Here is a 16,496-nt window from a genome sequence, read left to right on the forward strand (position 1 = left end):
TAAATTACACTTAAAACTTTGTAATTTTGATAACTAGTTGTTGTAAATGAATTAGCAAAGACATTACACCACCAAAAACAAGTTTTAAATTACCAAAACAGTTTAGGGTAATGTTTCTAATTCATTTCTAGCAACTAAATCGAAATTCTGCAATCAGTCGACCCTACTCGCCGAGTGCATCAATTTACTTGCCGAGTTGGTTGAAGATACACGTGAACTCGCCGAGTCCCCCCTATAGACTCGACGAGTCCACTCGTAGACAGCAAGATTTTCGACTTTTTTTTTCAACTTTTAAGCACAAATAAAAAGCAAACAAGCCTAGGCTCTGATACCACTGATGGGTTTTGAGCATTCTAACACTTCCTAAGTGTACATGCAACCCTAATAACCTTGGATCTATGTTTGTCTAATTATTATGCAAAGTTGAATTCCAAGGTTATATTCCTATCTAGCATACATGGGGAACAATTTTAACTTAAAGTATAGATAGAATAACTTACCTTGTTGTTGTTTGTGTTCCTTGAAACCTTGTGAGCCTAGCACCCCAAGTGTGATGCCTCAAATGCTTCACACAACACCAAATGCTCTTGGAAGAACTTATGAGAGAACACACACTTCTCAAAAACGGCCAAGCCCTCTTGTTTCTTAGTGTAGCCGATTTTGGTGGAGAATATGTTTCTTATATAGTGTTGACACATCTAGGGTTAAACCCTAATGTGTCATGACTCTTCATTTCCATGACCCATGGGTTTGTAACTCCCATGGAGCATCCATGGAGCATCCTATGGGTGGAACCCAACTTGATAATCCATGGAGCCTCTTAGCCCACTATACAAGATATGGATGATTTACATAATCAACCCATATATTTAATTAGTTATCTTTTGATCACATAATTAATTCTAAATTAATTCTTGATCAAACTAATCAAATAATATTATTAATATATTAGAACTTATAATATATTAATAATCTCCAAGTGTTATTTCTCTCATTTAGTCTATCCAATTGCACGGTGCCATGCAACCCAAATGGAGCATGCCGGGTCGGGTCAAGTACATACCAGAAATAGTTATGGACTTAGACACCTTATCCAACATTAACATTATCAATTAGTAGTTTAAGACTGATTGGATACATATATGTGGTATTATATGTTAACTAGGGTTATAAAGTGTGTTCAAGACTTCACTTGTCACCTAGCGATCCTACATCTTCACTACAGGTGAGTTCATACCCCTTAACCAATGATTTAAATGTTTTTAAATGCTTAATGGGGGGGGGGGGGGGGGATACAAGTTAATTACTTATAGTTATTACAAGTTAATTACTTATAGTTATTACATCAATCACATGTGATTAATAACTACAAAACCAATGATTTCTTACCGTTCGAACTGTTTATCAAACCGTATTGTTACAAACTGTTTTACAAAATCATTTACTTATCAAATACTTTAATTTAAACTCTTTAATACTTATTATCAATTGCATGTCTATGTATGTATACTTATATAATAAGTGTTTAAAAGGCTTAGGAAGGCCTGCCCGCCCTATTTCCTTTTCGCGCTTGAGATGTGGTCTGGTGGGATATCGGGTATCCGTCTGAAGGTCATTTCAATATTAATTATATATCTTGTGTACATATGTAGTCATAAAGGTCCTTAAAGTTCATTCAGTACCCTTGGGTAGCAAGGGTAGACTTCCAGGTTCATACGTACCAGTTACATCATTAGTAAGTTACCATAGGGGTAGCATAGGAGAATAATAATACTATAACTAGAACAAAGAAACATACAATGAGTCAGTTCATTCCTGAGTCAGTTCGAGTAGTACACATAGTACATTGCTATACTTGCTAGATAGAGAGAACGTACATTATAGCTAGCACACGTAGAACATTTCAGTACACATAGGCTAGATAGAGGAAGATTACACCTTCAGTTAGCACATTTGTTACATATACATTTATGCAGTTATGTGAACCATTGAGCGGGTCATGGCACTTCCTGCCCCGACCGTTCTTGTATCCCGAATCTCCTAAATTAGAGAGTGTATAAGTTTTCGTATAGATCTATACTGGATTGACTATCCTACACCTTGTTGCTCGCTACAGTGGGACTTGCAAGTCTACGTGTGCCAAATGTTATTTCTTACGGCGTCTTACATCGTCGTTTTACTAGAGTCGGTAGCAGGATACAGGTTGATCACATGTTATATGAAAACACCTTTTTGTATTAAGGTAGTTAGTACCACAGTAGTCACATATTACAAATACTACGATACGTTAATATTTTCCCATTTACATTCACTTCGTGATTATTCACGCGATGCACGGTAATGTAGTAACTATATTTTTGGTTAATGATAGTCAGAATTTGGGAAACACACACTCTAACAAGAGACATATACACGAACACGAGATGCCTTGGTAGAAGGCTACAATTAGTAGGAAACATAGGGTTTTCTAGGAGAGTTTAAACATTATACAAAACATTTTACAGAAACAACTTTCAAACGTTTTCATACAAACTCAGACATTAATATACTTATGATCTCACCAGCTTTAAGCTGATTCTCGCTTTCAAAATAACTTGTATTCTTAGGTCTCCACTAGACAAGTACAGGTGCCAGGCTTTTGAGAAGATGGAGTTCGTTCAAGACTCATCTTTTATTTTGATATGTATATTTTTGGTTTCTATAACTTTGACAGAACACACATGTATGAAATTATAATATTAATGCAATGGATGATGTTGTTGCTTGTTTACTATTATTCATTGTTTTGATACTGTACATGACGTCCTCCGCCCCAGAATGTTTCCGCCATTCATGGTTTTGGGGTGTGACAACTCAGTTTCGGTGGATTGTTAATCTTGCATCTTCTTCATTGTCTTGGGTACATGTTAGCTCAAGAAACAATTGATTTGAGTTACATATCCCTAAACATGGGTACTTGAAAACTAAAATTTTCTAGCATTTTGTTTTTCTTATGAAACATGTGAAAAATTCTCCACAAATTTCTCAAATGGTCTCAGATTGGGCTAATTATTCTTCATGCGTCTTGTTTTTTTTTGTCATGGCTACATGTTAGTCTCAAGAACAAATTTATTTAGAGATGTATAGCCTAAGTTACATAGTGCTAAACATGTGTTCTTGAAAAACTTAAATTTTATAGACTTATTTTTTCTTCTTACCAAAATCTATGGATAATTTTTCTCAACATTGAACACCCATTACTCTTTCATGTGAACTCGGATTGGGCTGTTTTTTTTTTCCTATATGTTCTTTGTTGTCTTGGCTACATGCTAAGGCTAAAGAACCAAACATTTTATTTTACTTAAGCTCGAGTTCTAGAGCCTCAAACATTGCTTGTTGCTTGTAGAAAATCAAGACTAAAATAACATTGGTACCGAAACCGAACTGGAACCATATAGTACCCATTGGTATGGTACTCGATTCCCATAAAATCTGAACTTTGGTTTCGTTACTTGCGGTTCTGATACTGGTTTAGTGTGGTTTCAGTAACGATCTCACCCCTACTTTAATTTGATATAATATATAAAGAAAATAGTAATTAACTAATTAGTAATATTTACTAATATTTGTTATATAATAAAGATGAATAATTCATTTTATTTATCAAAATTAGCAAATCAAACTTATTCATCATTTTTATAAATAGGTATACAAGTTTATAGTGGGCTCCCCTAAGGTGGTTAACCATTTTACTAAAGAGGTGGAGACTTCTTAGTTTGCATTTACAAGTGCTCACACAATACCCCTCTTGGTTGTCATTGATTGAAAACCCCATATTAGAACTTTGGACGTACCCTATGGATAGCCACACTCTTACCAGTAAGGCACTAGGTGATGGATAACTTACTCCTCAAAAAATTAGTAAATCAATCCATGTTACCATCATATCTATTCACTAGAGTACAAATGTTCGTAGGTGGAACTCAAATAAGCGAATCTATTGAACTAGGTACATATATAGACACAATTGGGTTTAGGTGTATAGTTTTTTTATTAAGAATAAAAATGGGTCGGGGCATGATAGCCGACTCACAAACATTTTTTGAATTTTAATAGTCTCAAATGAACCTGAACATATATATATATATATATATATATATATATATATATATATATATATATATATATATATATATATATATATATATATATATATATGGAAAAGTTCAATAGAGAACAATTATTATTCAAGGAACCAATGAACCAATCCAAAACGTCGGAATTTAAAGCGATCAACGACAAAAGGAAGGATTGTAAATTTTTATAACGGACGTACATGTACCGGATTATAACAAAACCCACTTCTTTTTTTTCATTTAAAATTTTTTTAGGCTAAGTTTTTTATCGAAAAAAAATCCAAATATAACGTTGTTCACGATTTTTCGTTATCTTTCTATAGAGATCCTTGATTATATATAAAAAACAAAAAAAATCGAAAAAAACCCACTTAATTTTCTTATTTTTTTCAATATTTAAGCTTTTTTTATAAAAAAAAAACTAATTATACCAAAAATATTAATTTTTTGTACTCTATTAATAAACATCAACACTGATTAAAAAAAAAACCTCGAACAGTGTAGATTCATACTGTGAATCTAAACTTTAAATATTTAAATTTTTAACATTTACAATATGAAAAATCTCGAACAGCTCAGATTCACATTGTGAATCTGAGAAGTTTCACAAAAAAAAAACCTCGATCAGTGTAGATTCACATTGTGAATGTAAACTGTAAATATTTCAAATTTTAACATTCACAATGTGAAAAAGTTAATTATGGTTCTCAATTGAACCTCACCATATATATATATATATATATATATATATATATATATATATATATATATATATATATATATATATATATATATATATATATATATGTTTAGGTTTTTTTGAGACCATGCTAATTTTGTAAGACCGTGAAACCAAATCTAAAAATAATTGTAAAATGTAAAATAAAAGGAAGACAAAATTGCAAAAATGGTCACTGTGGTATGCATTTTTTTTGGGTTTTAGTCCAAACAGTGACTTTTTTGGTTTCGTAGTCCTTTTGGACTACTTTCATTGTAGAATTGGTCCCTGGTAATCTTGAAAAGACTATATTGCTCTTTCAATTTGTTTTTTCCATTTACTTAAATAGTTTTTTCTTTTATTTAATTATAAATTTTAAATAAAATCAAGAATGGGACCTCTCTCTCTCTCTCTCTCTCTCTCTCTCTCTCTCGAAACTGATTTAATGGCGGATGAGAGCAAAGACACTGCTATTACTACAACGATCGTGGAATCATCGTCAAAAACATTTCTCTACCCACTTCACGAAATCGTCATTACTCCAACCCACTCTGTTAAAGCAATGGCTTAAAGAAGAAGAACTGATCCTGAATCGAATCGCTCTCAAAGAATATTACTCCGATTCTTCCTCCAAGCACAGGAAAAGCCTCGATAGGTCTAAATCCATCCGGAAAATGGTCGCCGCTGTAGGGCGAAAATGAACGAACCAAAAAAACCCCCATTTTAGTCTCAAACGCCAAAGTTTCTCCGGCAACCATCGATTACAACCATGGTCATGGCGCCTTAAAAAGATTTCCAAGCATCAGCAGTGAGTGAGAATTAGCAAGGGATTCATATTCAAATTCCATAAGAGATGATTGCTCAGAGACATTCGAATTAGGGTTCAAAGACAACGGTGAGAAGAAAGAGGGGAAGAAACCAAGACGATGGAGATGGAAGTTATGGGGTTCATCCACCAATGTAGAGGATCCAACAAAGACGACGACAACACTTTCAGCAGAGTAAATGGCGTCGAAAGATCATACTCAAAATCATGGCAAGATCGAATAGAATCAAAAAGGGATTTAACAAAAAGGTATTACGAAGCAAGAGTAGTGTAAGTTAGAGAAATTCTTCATTCAACACCACCAAGAAACCAAACTCTGAAACCAACGGGAAGAACAAGAGAGTTGGAGGAGATGAATTTTTTCTTGAGAGGAATCGAAGTGCAAGATATTCACCAAATCGCACATACAGTGGTCTCCTTCGTGTCTACTTGAGGGGGTCTACATCTGGATCATGCAACCGATCATGGATCCCATCTCTCTGTTCGCTCCACTGTTCTCTGGGATTAATCTGGGTTGTTCGTTACAAGACAGACACAGAATCGCACCTGGAGAAATTACTGGAGAGGGAGAAAGAAGATGGGAAGTTATTGGGGAGGTGTGTGGAGGAATTGAAGAAGAAAGGTTTGGAGTTTTATTTGTTGAAGGAAGTTGATGCACTTCAAAGGGCTAAAAGTTTGAGGGTTGAAGGTAAAGCAGTGAAGAAATGGTCAACGAGAGACTCTGTTACTCTATTTTTCTTCACTGTTTCTTGTTTGGTTCTTGCTCTTACTAGGGCCATTCTCTGCAATTGATCCAAAATGGTGATATGGGTTTTAATTTTTTTGATTACTTAAGTGGGATTTGGGTTTCTGGGTCGACATTGCATAAGTATCTATGAGTGTGTTTGGCAGAAGTGGGATTTTAGTTGCTGTCTAAGTTTGATTTTGTTGATTTTAGGATGAAAGTGTTTGGATGTTTGTTACTTTGTTTTTAAAGTGATTGATACGATTTTAGGAATCTTGTATACATGATCATTTGGTTTGATTTTAGGATGAAGGTGTTTGATGTTTTGATTTCGTGCCTCTTTTTCTTCCGATCAGCCGTCGCCAAATCCCCAACTGAGAGAGAGAGAGAGAGAGAGAGAGAGAGAGAGAGAGAGAGAGAGAGAGAGAGAGAGAGAGAGAGAGAGAGAGAGAGAGAGAGAGAGAGAGAGAGAGGTGGGTCCCATTCTTGATTTGATTTAACATTTATAATTAAATAAAAGAAAAAAGTATTTAAGTAAATGGAAAAAACAAATTAAAAGGGCAATATAGTCTTTTCAAGATTATCAGGGACCAATTCTACAATGAAAGTAGTACAAAAGGACTACGAAACCAAAAAAGTCACTGTTTGGACTAAAACCTCAAAAAAATGCATACCACAAGGACCATTTTTGCAATTTTGTCTAAAAGGAAAAATCCAAAAATTCTTTTTTTAATTATTATTTTTGAAACTTTAACTACCTACAAAAATTACCGTTATTTTTGAAATATACGTGAAATATTCTAATAGAATATTACACTGTAAAGATTCTAATGTGATTTTTAGAATGTTACAATATTATAATAGAATTCTCAGATATGTAGAATATTCTATTATTCTACTAAAATATGTAAAAAATGTATTTTTTATTTATTATTTATTTTTTTGGTATTTATTTTATTTTTTTTGGAAAATATAAATTCTGAAAATAATATTTGAATTTTTTTTTGAAAATTTTCAATTATTTTTTACATTTTAAAAATGTTTTTTGTTTTATCTACCAAATTAATGGGTATGATTACGTCTCACGGTCTCACAAAATTAAACTGTCTCACATGAAGTAACTCTCTCTCTCTCTCTCTCTCTCTCTCTCTCTCTATATATATATATATATATATATATATATATATATATATATATATATATATATATATATATATATATATATATATATATATATATATATATATATATATATAGACACACACACGAGATCTACATTTTTATAATATTAATAATTTTAGTTGTAAGCATTTGAATACTTTATATAGCCTTGGTGCATATAAAACTAGGGCTAGTACAGGTGTAAGTGATTCTTAGCGTGAAAATCTTACAAAGAGAAAGATGTGAAAGTAATAAAGGAGGCCGTCGCCAAGGAGCAATTCTTTATTCCTCAATTATTTCTCTATGGGGAATTTCCCAAATCAAAAGCAAAGTAAAAAGCTAGTTCCTTTGGAGTCTAGTGCATAATAAGACTTATCATCAACTATATCATTGCATATTAAGAAATTACTAAATATGTTGATTATATTTTAATCATTGTATCAACTATTACTCGATCGTATATATTAAAATGAGACGAGGTAAGACCTTTTGGATCTTAGAGCACCCATTACGATTGGTAAATATCTCTTTCCTATATTTAACACTAAGTTAATAAAATAATTTCATGTATATGAAAGAAATTAGAACTTAATTAATCAGAATTTCTATGTTACAGATTATAACAATACAATAAAAATGGAGGGACTAAAAGTGTCAAGTGGCGAAGCATTGTGACTTTAGTGCAACTTCTAAGGAGTTAAAAATTTAATTGACGAAGATTTGGAATTTTTTTGTTCGTATTTTCTATAAGTATAAGCAAATACAGAAGTCCTCAAACACCATATCAATTCTTATTATCTCAAACCTCATATTTACTGTAAGTTTCTTGCGGATTCGAAAATCTATTTGGTCAGTTTCTCCTCTACAAAACTTCTTGGTCTTATTAGTTCGTTTCTGATTTTTCTGATTTTAGTTGTAATCAAGAGATTTTGTTTGTAAATGGAGTCCTTCCTGGAGGAGTTCCAACATCTTAAATTCCATCTGGACGAGATAAAGTTAGCCACCAACAACTTTGATAACAACAACGTTATTGGGAAAGGTGGATTTGGGTATGTGTACAAAGGAGTACGCTCTCAATGTGAGGGGCAAGATGTCGTGGCTTTCAAGCGTCTTGATCGTAGATATGGGCAAGGAGACCCTGAGTTCTGGAAAGAGATCTTGATGCTTTCTCATTACAAACATGAAAATCTCATCTCTCTTCTGGGATTTTGTGATGAAGATGGTGAGAAGATCCTTGTGTATGAGCATGCATCTCATGGAAGCCTCGATATCCACTTAAATAGCACTACTCTCACATGGAGGCAACGCCTCAAGATTTGCCTTGGGGCTGCAATGGGACTTTGCTACCTTCATGATCCAAAGGGGACACAACAAAGAGTTATCCATCGAGATGTAAAAAGCTCCAATATTTTGTTGGATGAGAATTGGAATGCTAAACTTTCAGACATGGGATTGTCGAAAATAGGACCTGCTAATCAGCGGCACACCTTTCTTGCCACCAATGTTGTAGGCACCTTTGGGTACTTAGATCCGATGTATCTGGCCACGAGCATTCTAACAAAAGAATCAGATGTATATTCTTTTGGTGTGGTCTTATTTGAAGTATTGTGTAGGAGACCATGCTTTGATTATAACAATGGTCGCTTGCAATGTTTCGTGAAATGGTGGAAAGCAAGCTACAAACAAAAGAAATTGGATGAGATTATCTTTCAAGATTTGAAGCAAGAGATGGATTCGCGTTCAATGGAAACATATTCAAACATTGCTTATCAATGTTTGCAGAAATCTCGTGATGAAAGGCCAAAGATGTCTGAGGTTGTGGAAAAACTTGAGATGGCTTTTCGATTTCAGGAGATTTTTGAAGAATCAATGGTCTACGAAGAGATCATTAAGAATGCGGTACCTCCTCTCAACTACAGGTCCGAAGAGGAGCTAAAGATGCTTCTCACAAAAGGAATCTTCCTTAACCGGGGGAAAAAGGTAATTAGCTGTGTGTATAAATCATTATTATGTAAGTTGTGATTTATGAAAAATATTATAGCTTAATTTGAAGATTGTCACATGATTAAAGGTTTATGTAATAAAATATGTATATTTTTTCCAACAATTATGTAATAATGGTTAACATATGTATATTTTTCCAACAATTATGTAATAAAATGACTTTATTTTCCACCTAACCACAATACTTTGATAATAACAAAACACGTCAACCACAAAAATACTCTTGTAAAAGTACTCATAGAGTCATATCCTACATCTGCCAAATTAACATGATCACTTTTAATGGACAGAGGTTTTGGCTAAATAAGAATGGAGAACATTGTGAAATGATATCTGCAGCAGAATGTTTGATTCCTATTCGCACTGTATTTGAGTATTATTATCGACGAACCAAACCAAGGTTACATTTGCTTCTACTTTTTGTTTCCATGTTTTTGAGACTGTTTCATGATTATATATATAGTAATGTATTATTTGTTGTATCTTCATGCAGATTTATAGCATCTTCGTGCAGATTTGCAGTAAATGGCCATCAACCATTATGTATGGAATTCAAAACACATGTCAAAACGCAATTTTTGTCACGGTATATCACATACACTGTAAACCTTGTGTTCCAATTGAAGTACACAAACTATTTAGGCCTCCATTATAGAGTGGTGGGGGAGACAAAATCATGGACTTCTTACTTAGTAGATAAGAGAGAAGATGGATGTTTGATGACAGAATTGTATCAGTTTACTAGCGACAACAGAAATGTTGATCTTGAAATTACATTTCTATCCGAGGAACCATTGATAGTTGAAGGCATGGTGTTTCTGCCACTGGAGAGAGTAAGACGACAAATAATGGTTTATTTATTTATATGTTGTTTTTGGTGTAAGAAAATCCCTATGGGTTACCTACTCCGTGGTGTAAAATTAAACACATTAGGAGTATAGTAGTTTTTTGCGATAGTCGATCAACATTTAATATGTAAGTTGTATAGGTGGAGCAAGAAGTTGTAGAGGATGAGGAGGTGGATATGCAAACCATATCAGATTCAGACACATATTGGGAACAAAAGTTGCCAAGTGATTATGAAGACATAATCAAGACATCAAAAGATAGTGTGCAATGGACAACAAAGAAGGAACTCTACTATGTTCTTTGCAAAGGGTTCCTAATCAATGATGGCAAACAGGTATATTTTTTAAATAATGTTGGTAAAATTATTCCTCATATGTAGCCTATGGACATGGCTTTACTAGGTTAATGACAAGAACTCCAAAATTCCAAAACACTAATGAGAATATGTTGAAACCCTCTTAATTAGGGTTGTATGTATCGATATCATTATATATAGTGTAACATATTACAATGGGATCCCTATACTATAAAAAACTATATAAACTAGCAAATTAAATATAATAAGTATTTAACAAACCCCGATAGTTGGAACACGAGGTTCTCGAATGTTCAAACGATCTCTAAAATCCAAAAGTAGATGTGTACATAGACCGTTTGGAAATATATTTGCATCGTTAAGCGGAAGTGGATGGAACAATGTGAAACTCGCACATGACCAATCCCAATACGTTCTGAAATAAAATATAAGTCTATTTCCACATGCTTGGCATGTCAGTATTGAAATGGTTGGAGCCTAGATACATGAAAACCACATTATTACAAAAGACAACAGTGGCACGCAAGAGATGGAAATGCAACTAAAGAAGGAGGTTTCGAAGCCATGTAGTTTCAACCACCACAATGGCTACCCTTGATACTCAACTTCGGTGTTAGAACAAGAGAACACATGTTGACGTTTCAAGGACCGATGAACATAGATCAGCCATCTCAGTTACATCAAAACAGGAAACCATCCGATCAACGGATGAAGGACGAATGCGAAGATAATATGATATGGTGTTGGGAAGATTAGAGTTTGCGGTGGAGATCTGGATACCAGCTTGGATCGTGATATCACTTTCCGAACTGATATTTCTACCCTATGCATGGGTTACAAGAAATCCAGCCTAGGATAATCCAAGCGGACACCTACGTTTCTAGGCACAGAAAATGTAAGCTATTATGCTAAAAGGTTTTGTGAATGTGTGATGTAAAACGAGAGCTAAAAATCATCCCTCTTCTAGAAACGAAGAGTTGTTTATATACTAAACACAATTAGGGTTTCATTAGGGTTGGGCCGTCATTACTTACTTAGGAAGCAAGTAATATTAATCCGGATTAGGGTTACCAAAAACTAACGAATTTTGTTAAATTTACCAAAAACCCCGCTAGGGGCACTGCCCCTTTGGAAACCCCAGACCCGGGGGCACTGCCCACAAACCCCCGACTAGTCGTCGAACCAGCTTCTGACTCGATCTTATACATGCGTGTACTCCGCACAAACCCGTACATGTATTAGAGTACAAATCATGAAACCCCTTAGCTCACATGTTAGTTCCAGTTACTTAAAATGACACGGGGACACTAAAATCACCAACATATGGTACATTTGAGATACCGTAACAAGAACTTAAGTTCCAGAAAATGAGGGATATATGGATCATGCATAAATATGCAGACCTACTGAGCAACATAAGAAATATAAGGAGGAGTAAATGACAAATATTAGAGAGTGCCGGCGAGACTTTGATATATCATCGTATTAGAGATCGAATCACCATCAAAGGGGAGCTTGGCTTTACTCGGAGGACTGCATGGATTACACGTAGCCATGTTAACATGTGTAAGAATGTCATAAGCGAACACATTTTGGCTGAGAAAGAGGCTCGAAGAACTGTGTTCGGCGGCACTACTAAGAAAGAAGGAAACCTACGGGAATTTAGTGGATTATTGAGAGATGACCCTAAAGATAATATAGTGAGAAGAAGCAGTGAGAATGACATCGTTTACATATTGAAGTAGGTAGATGGTGTCAAAACTGCGATAAAAGTAAATAGAGAACTGTCATATTTTCTGCCGAGAAATCCCAAAGAAGAAAGAGAGACAACAAAGTGTTGGTACCATGCTAGAGGAGCCTGTTGAGACTGTATATGGCCTTTTTAAAACGACAAACATGGTGAGGGAACAGTTTATTGAAATAACCGGGGCATTGATGTATGTACACAATTTCTAGAAGATCAATGTGAAGGAAAGTATTTTTGACATGTAATTGAAGAATGTGCCAATTTTTTAAACATAAATGTGGAGAACGGTACGAATTATGGAAGATTTGACAAAAAATATTGAACGTGTCATCAAAGTCTAGACTCGAGTGCTAAGTGAAACCTTGAACCACTAACTGACCATTGTAATGATCAAGGCGACCACTACCGTCAAATTTGTGACGACAGAGCAAACGACATCAAACACTGTTATTGGTAGGGGGTCTGGGTACAAGATCCTAGGTTTGGTTAGAATGAAGTACATATATCTTGGAGTCCATAGGAAAGAGTTGAATAAGATCACACATAGCCTTACCTGTTGATCAGGGAATGGCGACAAATTAGAAGTGATAAAGATATTAAAGATTTTTTTGTCTAGATAGAGCGGTGAGGGATCTAGGGAACATAGGATGCCTAGTAGTTGGAAGCGAAGTAGGAGTCAGAGATGACGTATATGGGGTCAAAGATACTCCAAACTGGACAACATCAAAAGTAGGAAAAAGAGGAGCCAAGGATATGGATGATTGAAGAGGATAATGAAAGGTAGGAGAAACAGTAGAGAAAATGGATTGTTCATCTTTGAACAAAAAGGAATCATAGTTAGTAGATGAAGAGGGAGCGTGAAACTAAATCGATCAAACTTAACAAAATTAAAATTAAACTCAGTACAAACATAATTATCAATAGTTAAATGAGGAACATAGACAAGATTTTTCACCGCACTACAAGGAACGAGGCCTATACAGACGACTTTTTTTACACATTTGCAGACGACATGTCGTCGGTAAAACCTATACAGACGACTTGTCGACTGTACAAATTCGTCGCTATAGCTTTGTTGGTAAAAGTCAAAAATATCGTCGGTATAGATGTCGTCGTTACAGATCCACCCATCCAGACGACTTGTCGTCTATACCTGATCAAAATTTGACAGCAAGGATTGTTGCTACCGTACTGGAGGAAAACCGAGAGGCTATTGTTGATAGTGAAGCTCGGGGGCTTTCGGTGAGGCTTGCTATACACCGATAGCTGTTGGTGGAGGTCTGGTAGCAACATATGTATTAGATGGAGGGCTGAAAAGGTCGTTTTGCTATATGAGATAAGCCAATGGTGTTATTTGCTCCAAGGTAAGCTTAAACTTGTCCGTGTGTGCCTTGATGACCTAAAACATTGTTAGAACTAGAATACACATTAGCATAACCCTCTTCTCTTAGAAGCAACTCGCCTACTATTTTTCCCTTACTAAGTTTATTTTTCGACTTTCCAAGAGCCGAGGGGGACAAGTATAAAAATTCTAAAGATTTGAGAGGCATTTCACCACTTTGTTCTTGTGTTTCTTTGAGAGATTTATGGATCGAAGCATGTTTTTGGATTCAAGAAAGGACGGTAATGGTTTCATGTTGTTAATCACATCAATAATGTTGTGATAGGAAGGAGGCAATTGTCGTAAAATTTGCATGACTAATTCGACTTCTTCAATTTTTGATTCACAAAGAGCTTCATCCATATTCTTAAGGGAGTGAAACAATTCAATTTTTGACAAATATCCTTTCTTTGTGTTGCGAAATTGTTCCTATAGTTGGAGCATTCTAGACATTTTGTTGTTGAGGAAAAACTCATATAGTTTGTCCTATAAATCTTTAGAGGTATACTCTTCAGTGGATATGATCTGAAGTAATTTGCATCGCGAATGGAATAAACCCATGACTTTATCCATAATCAATGGCCGCCCAATCCTCATCATCATCTCCTTAAGGTTGAGATTAGCCGTAATATAATTATGCATTTTTGCACCTTTGCACATGTCAATAAAATTTTTATGCTAGTATTTTGACCCCTCAACTATATTTTAAACCCAAATTATGAGTAAACATTGGTAAGAGCAAATACAAATCGAATGGAAGTAGGAGTGAAAGTCATGGCAGTAGATGTTGATGACAAAATTGTCATGAGGACCCGGAAAAATCGTAAAAATAAATGTAATAATAACATAAAATAAAAGCCTAGAAGCTAATCGTAAGTAGAGGGATAGTAATGCCCTAGTAGCCAAAACGTGGGGAGGAAGACAACAGGTGGTTGCTAAGTGAGTCAATCAACAGTGAGAAAGAGTCAAAGTCGTCGGAAGGTGCAAAGAATGGAAGACATAGGTATATAGGAGGGTGGCGTAGAAAAAAAGGATTTGTTTTAGGGTTTACGTGATAAGAGAAGTCTTATGAAAACCTTGTTTAGTTTTTTTGGAAACGGCAAATGATTAATCGGAAGCCTACTCGCATATTTCAATGAGTACCCTGGGTTCGAGCTCCTTTACAGGGCAAACCCAGCTCCCATAGGGGTTTCCAGGGAAAATTTCCCCACATGTGGCACAAGTTTAAGAGGCACCCAAATTGGGTTTTGCAGGGATTGAACTCCCGACTTCTGATCCCACGTGGGTATTAAACTCAGTACCTCTTCCCAGCTACCATGATAGAATATGTGGAAACCCTCTTGATTAAGGTTGCATGTATTGATATTAGTATATATAGTGTAACATACTACATTGAGATCTAAAAAACAAAGTAAAAGTAATAAGTACTTAAGAACAAGTAGTTACACATTTATTGAATTACAGTGGTTTTCTCTTGCAAAAGATGGGAAGAAATGTTATATGCTTCCAGCTCGAGTGGTTGTGAATAAACGACAGTGGAGTTGGAGGTCCTTACCTGAATCAAGGTTCTTTCCTCTATTCACCCAACCTTTTTTCTTATACCCATGCCTATTTTTTGAACCCATTAATTTTGTACAAATATATTGTCGTGTTCTCACATTTTTCTAAAAAATAATGTCTTTTTGCAGATTTGGAGAAGTGGCCTATGATCCTCATGGCAACTTTTCGATATATTGCATATTAAAAATGCCATCACCTCAAAAAACATATGGAGCCTACCTAGTTTACAAATTACACGCATACCATTCTGGTTTTGAGTTTCCTTTGAAAGTTAGTTATGGGGATCATTCTTGGTATATATATTTACTTTGTCCTCAACTCCCAATTATTAGAGGAAAGGAATATAAAAACACCTACAACCCACTAAAGAGACACAAAATGAAAGGCATTCCAAAAGAACGTAATGATGGTTGGATGGAAGTACAAGTCTGCGAATTTCAAAGCCCCATGGAAGCACACGTATGGGAATTTCAGACCTCCACTACTTCTAAAACGATTTTGAGGGATCGTCGATTGCCACTTTCTGTTAATGAATCAGTGAAAGGGCTCACTCTACAAGGAATTGAGTTTAAACTCATGAATTAATTAATTAATTGTAAACATTATAGGTGAACATAGTACTAAATCCTATGGTAGCTATACTTTTTTATCCAAACTGTATACCATACCAAGTACAATTGGTACAAAAATTTTTGTTACCAATATCGTCATAACTAATATACTCGGAAAAAACTTATTATGTTACCAACAAGGTTCCTTTGTTTAAATTGACATTCAATTTTCTATTATAAGAGTTAAATACCGTAAAAGACATTAGATAATTTGATTGTTTATTAAAAAAATAGTTTTGTAATTATTTTAAATTACTAAAGAGTTTTATTCGAAATTGCTACTTAATTTTTAATTTAACGTTGTAATTAGGGGCGGATCCAAGGGGTATCCCGGGATGCCCCCTCAATATTCTTTTGGTAGTGTAACTTTTTTAGGAAAATTTTGTTTTATGTAGTGTGTATATACGCATCCTTTCACTTATGAACACAAACAAACAATTAGTTTATTGGTTACGGTGTTGGCTTATTGAAGCAAAGGTCTTAG

At 34.8% G+C, this 16,496-nt stretch overlaps 1 protein-coding gene across 1 annotated transcript; it reads left to right on the forward strand.

Annotated features, from left to right (window-relative positions):
• Window positions 1–8,341: 8,341 nt before the first annotated feature.
• On the forward strand, window positions 8,342–16,124 carry LOC145001352 (uncharacterized). The gene is made up of 6 exons (XM_078960725.1): window positions 8,342–9,524; window positions 9,839–9,948; window positions 10,042–10,381; window positions 10,537–10,731; window positions 15,306–15,406; window positions 15,530–16,124. The coding sequence occupies exons 1-6, from the start codon at window positions 8,484–8,486 to the stop codon at window positions 15,984–15,986; spliced, it is 2,244 nt and encodes a 747-aa protein (XP_078816851.1). The 5' UTR covers window positions 8,342–8,483; the 3' UTR covers window positions 15,987–16,124.
• The last annotated feature ends 372 nt before the right edge of the window (window positions 16,125–16,496 follow it).

This window comes from Lactuca saligna, chromosome 6, assembly GCF_052625555.1.
Source record: "Lactuca saligna cultivar CGN05327 chromosome 6, ASM5262555v1, whole genome shotgun sequence".
Classification (NCBI taxonomy): Eukaryota; Viridiplantae; Streptophyta; class Magnoliopsida; order Asterales; family Asteraceae; genus Lactuca; species Lactuca saligna.

What these genes read in the sequence shown, in the direction of transcription:
- LOC145001352 (XM_078960725.1), top strand. Translation starts at nt 8,484, where the DNA reads ATGGAGTCCTTCCTGGAGGAGTTCCAACATCTTAAATTCCATCTGGAC. An exon ending in TATCGACGAACCAAACCAAG is followed by an intron (nt 9,949 to 10,041) that starts GTTACATTTGCT and finishes ATCTTCATGCAG; the next exon opens with ATTTATAGCATCTTCGTGCA. An exon ending in AGGTCCTTACCTGAATCAAG is followed by an intron (nt 15,407 to 15,529) that starts GTTCTTTCCTCT and finishes GTCTTTTTGCAG; the next exon opens with ATTTGGAGAAGTGGCCTATG.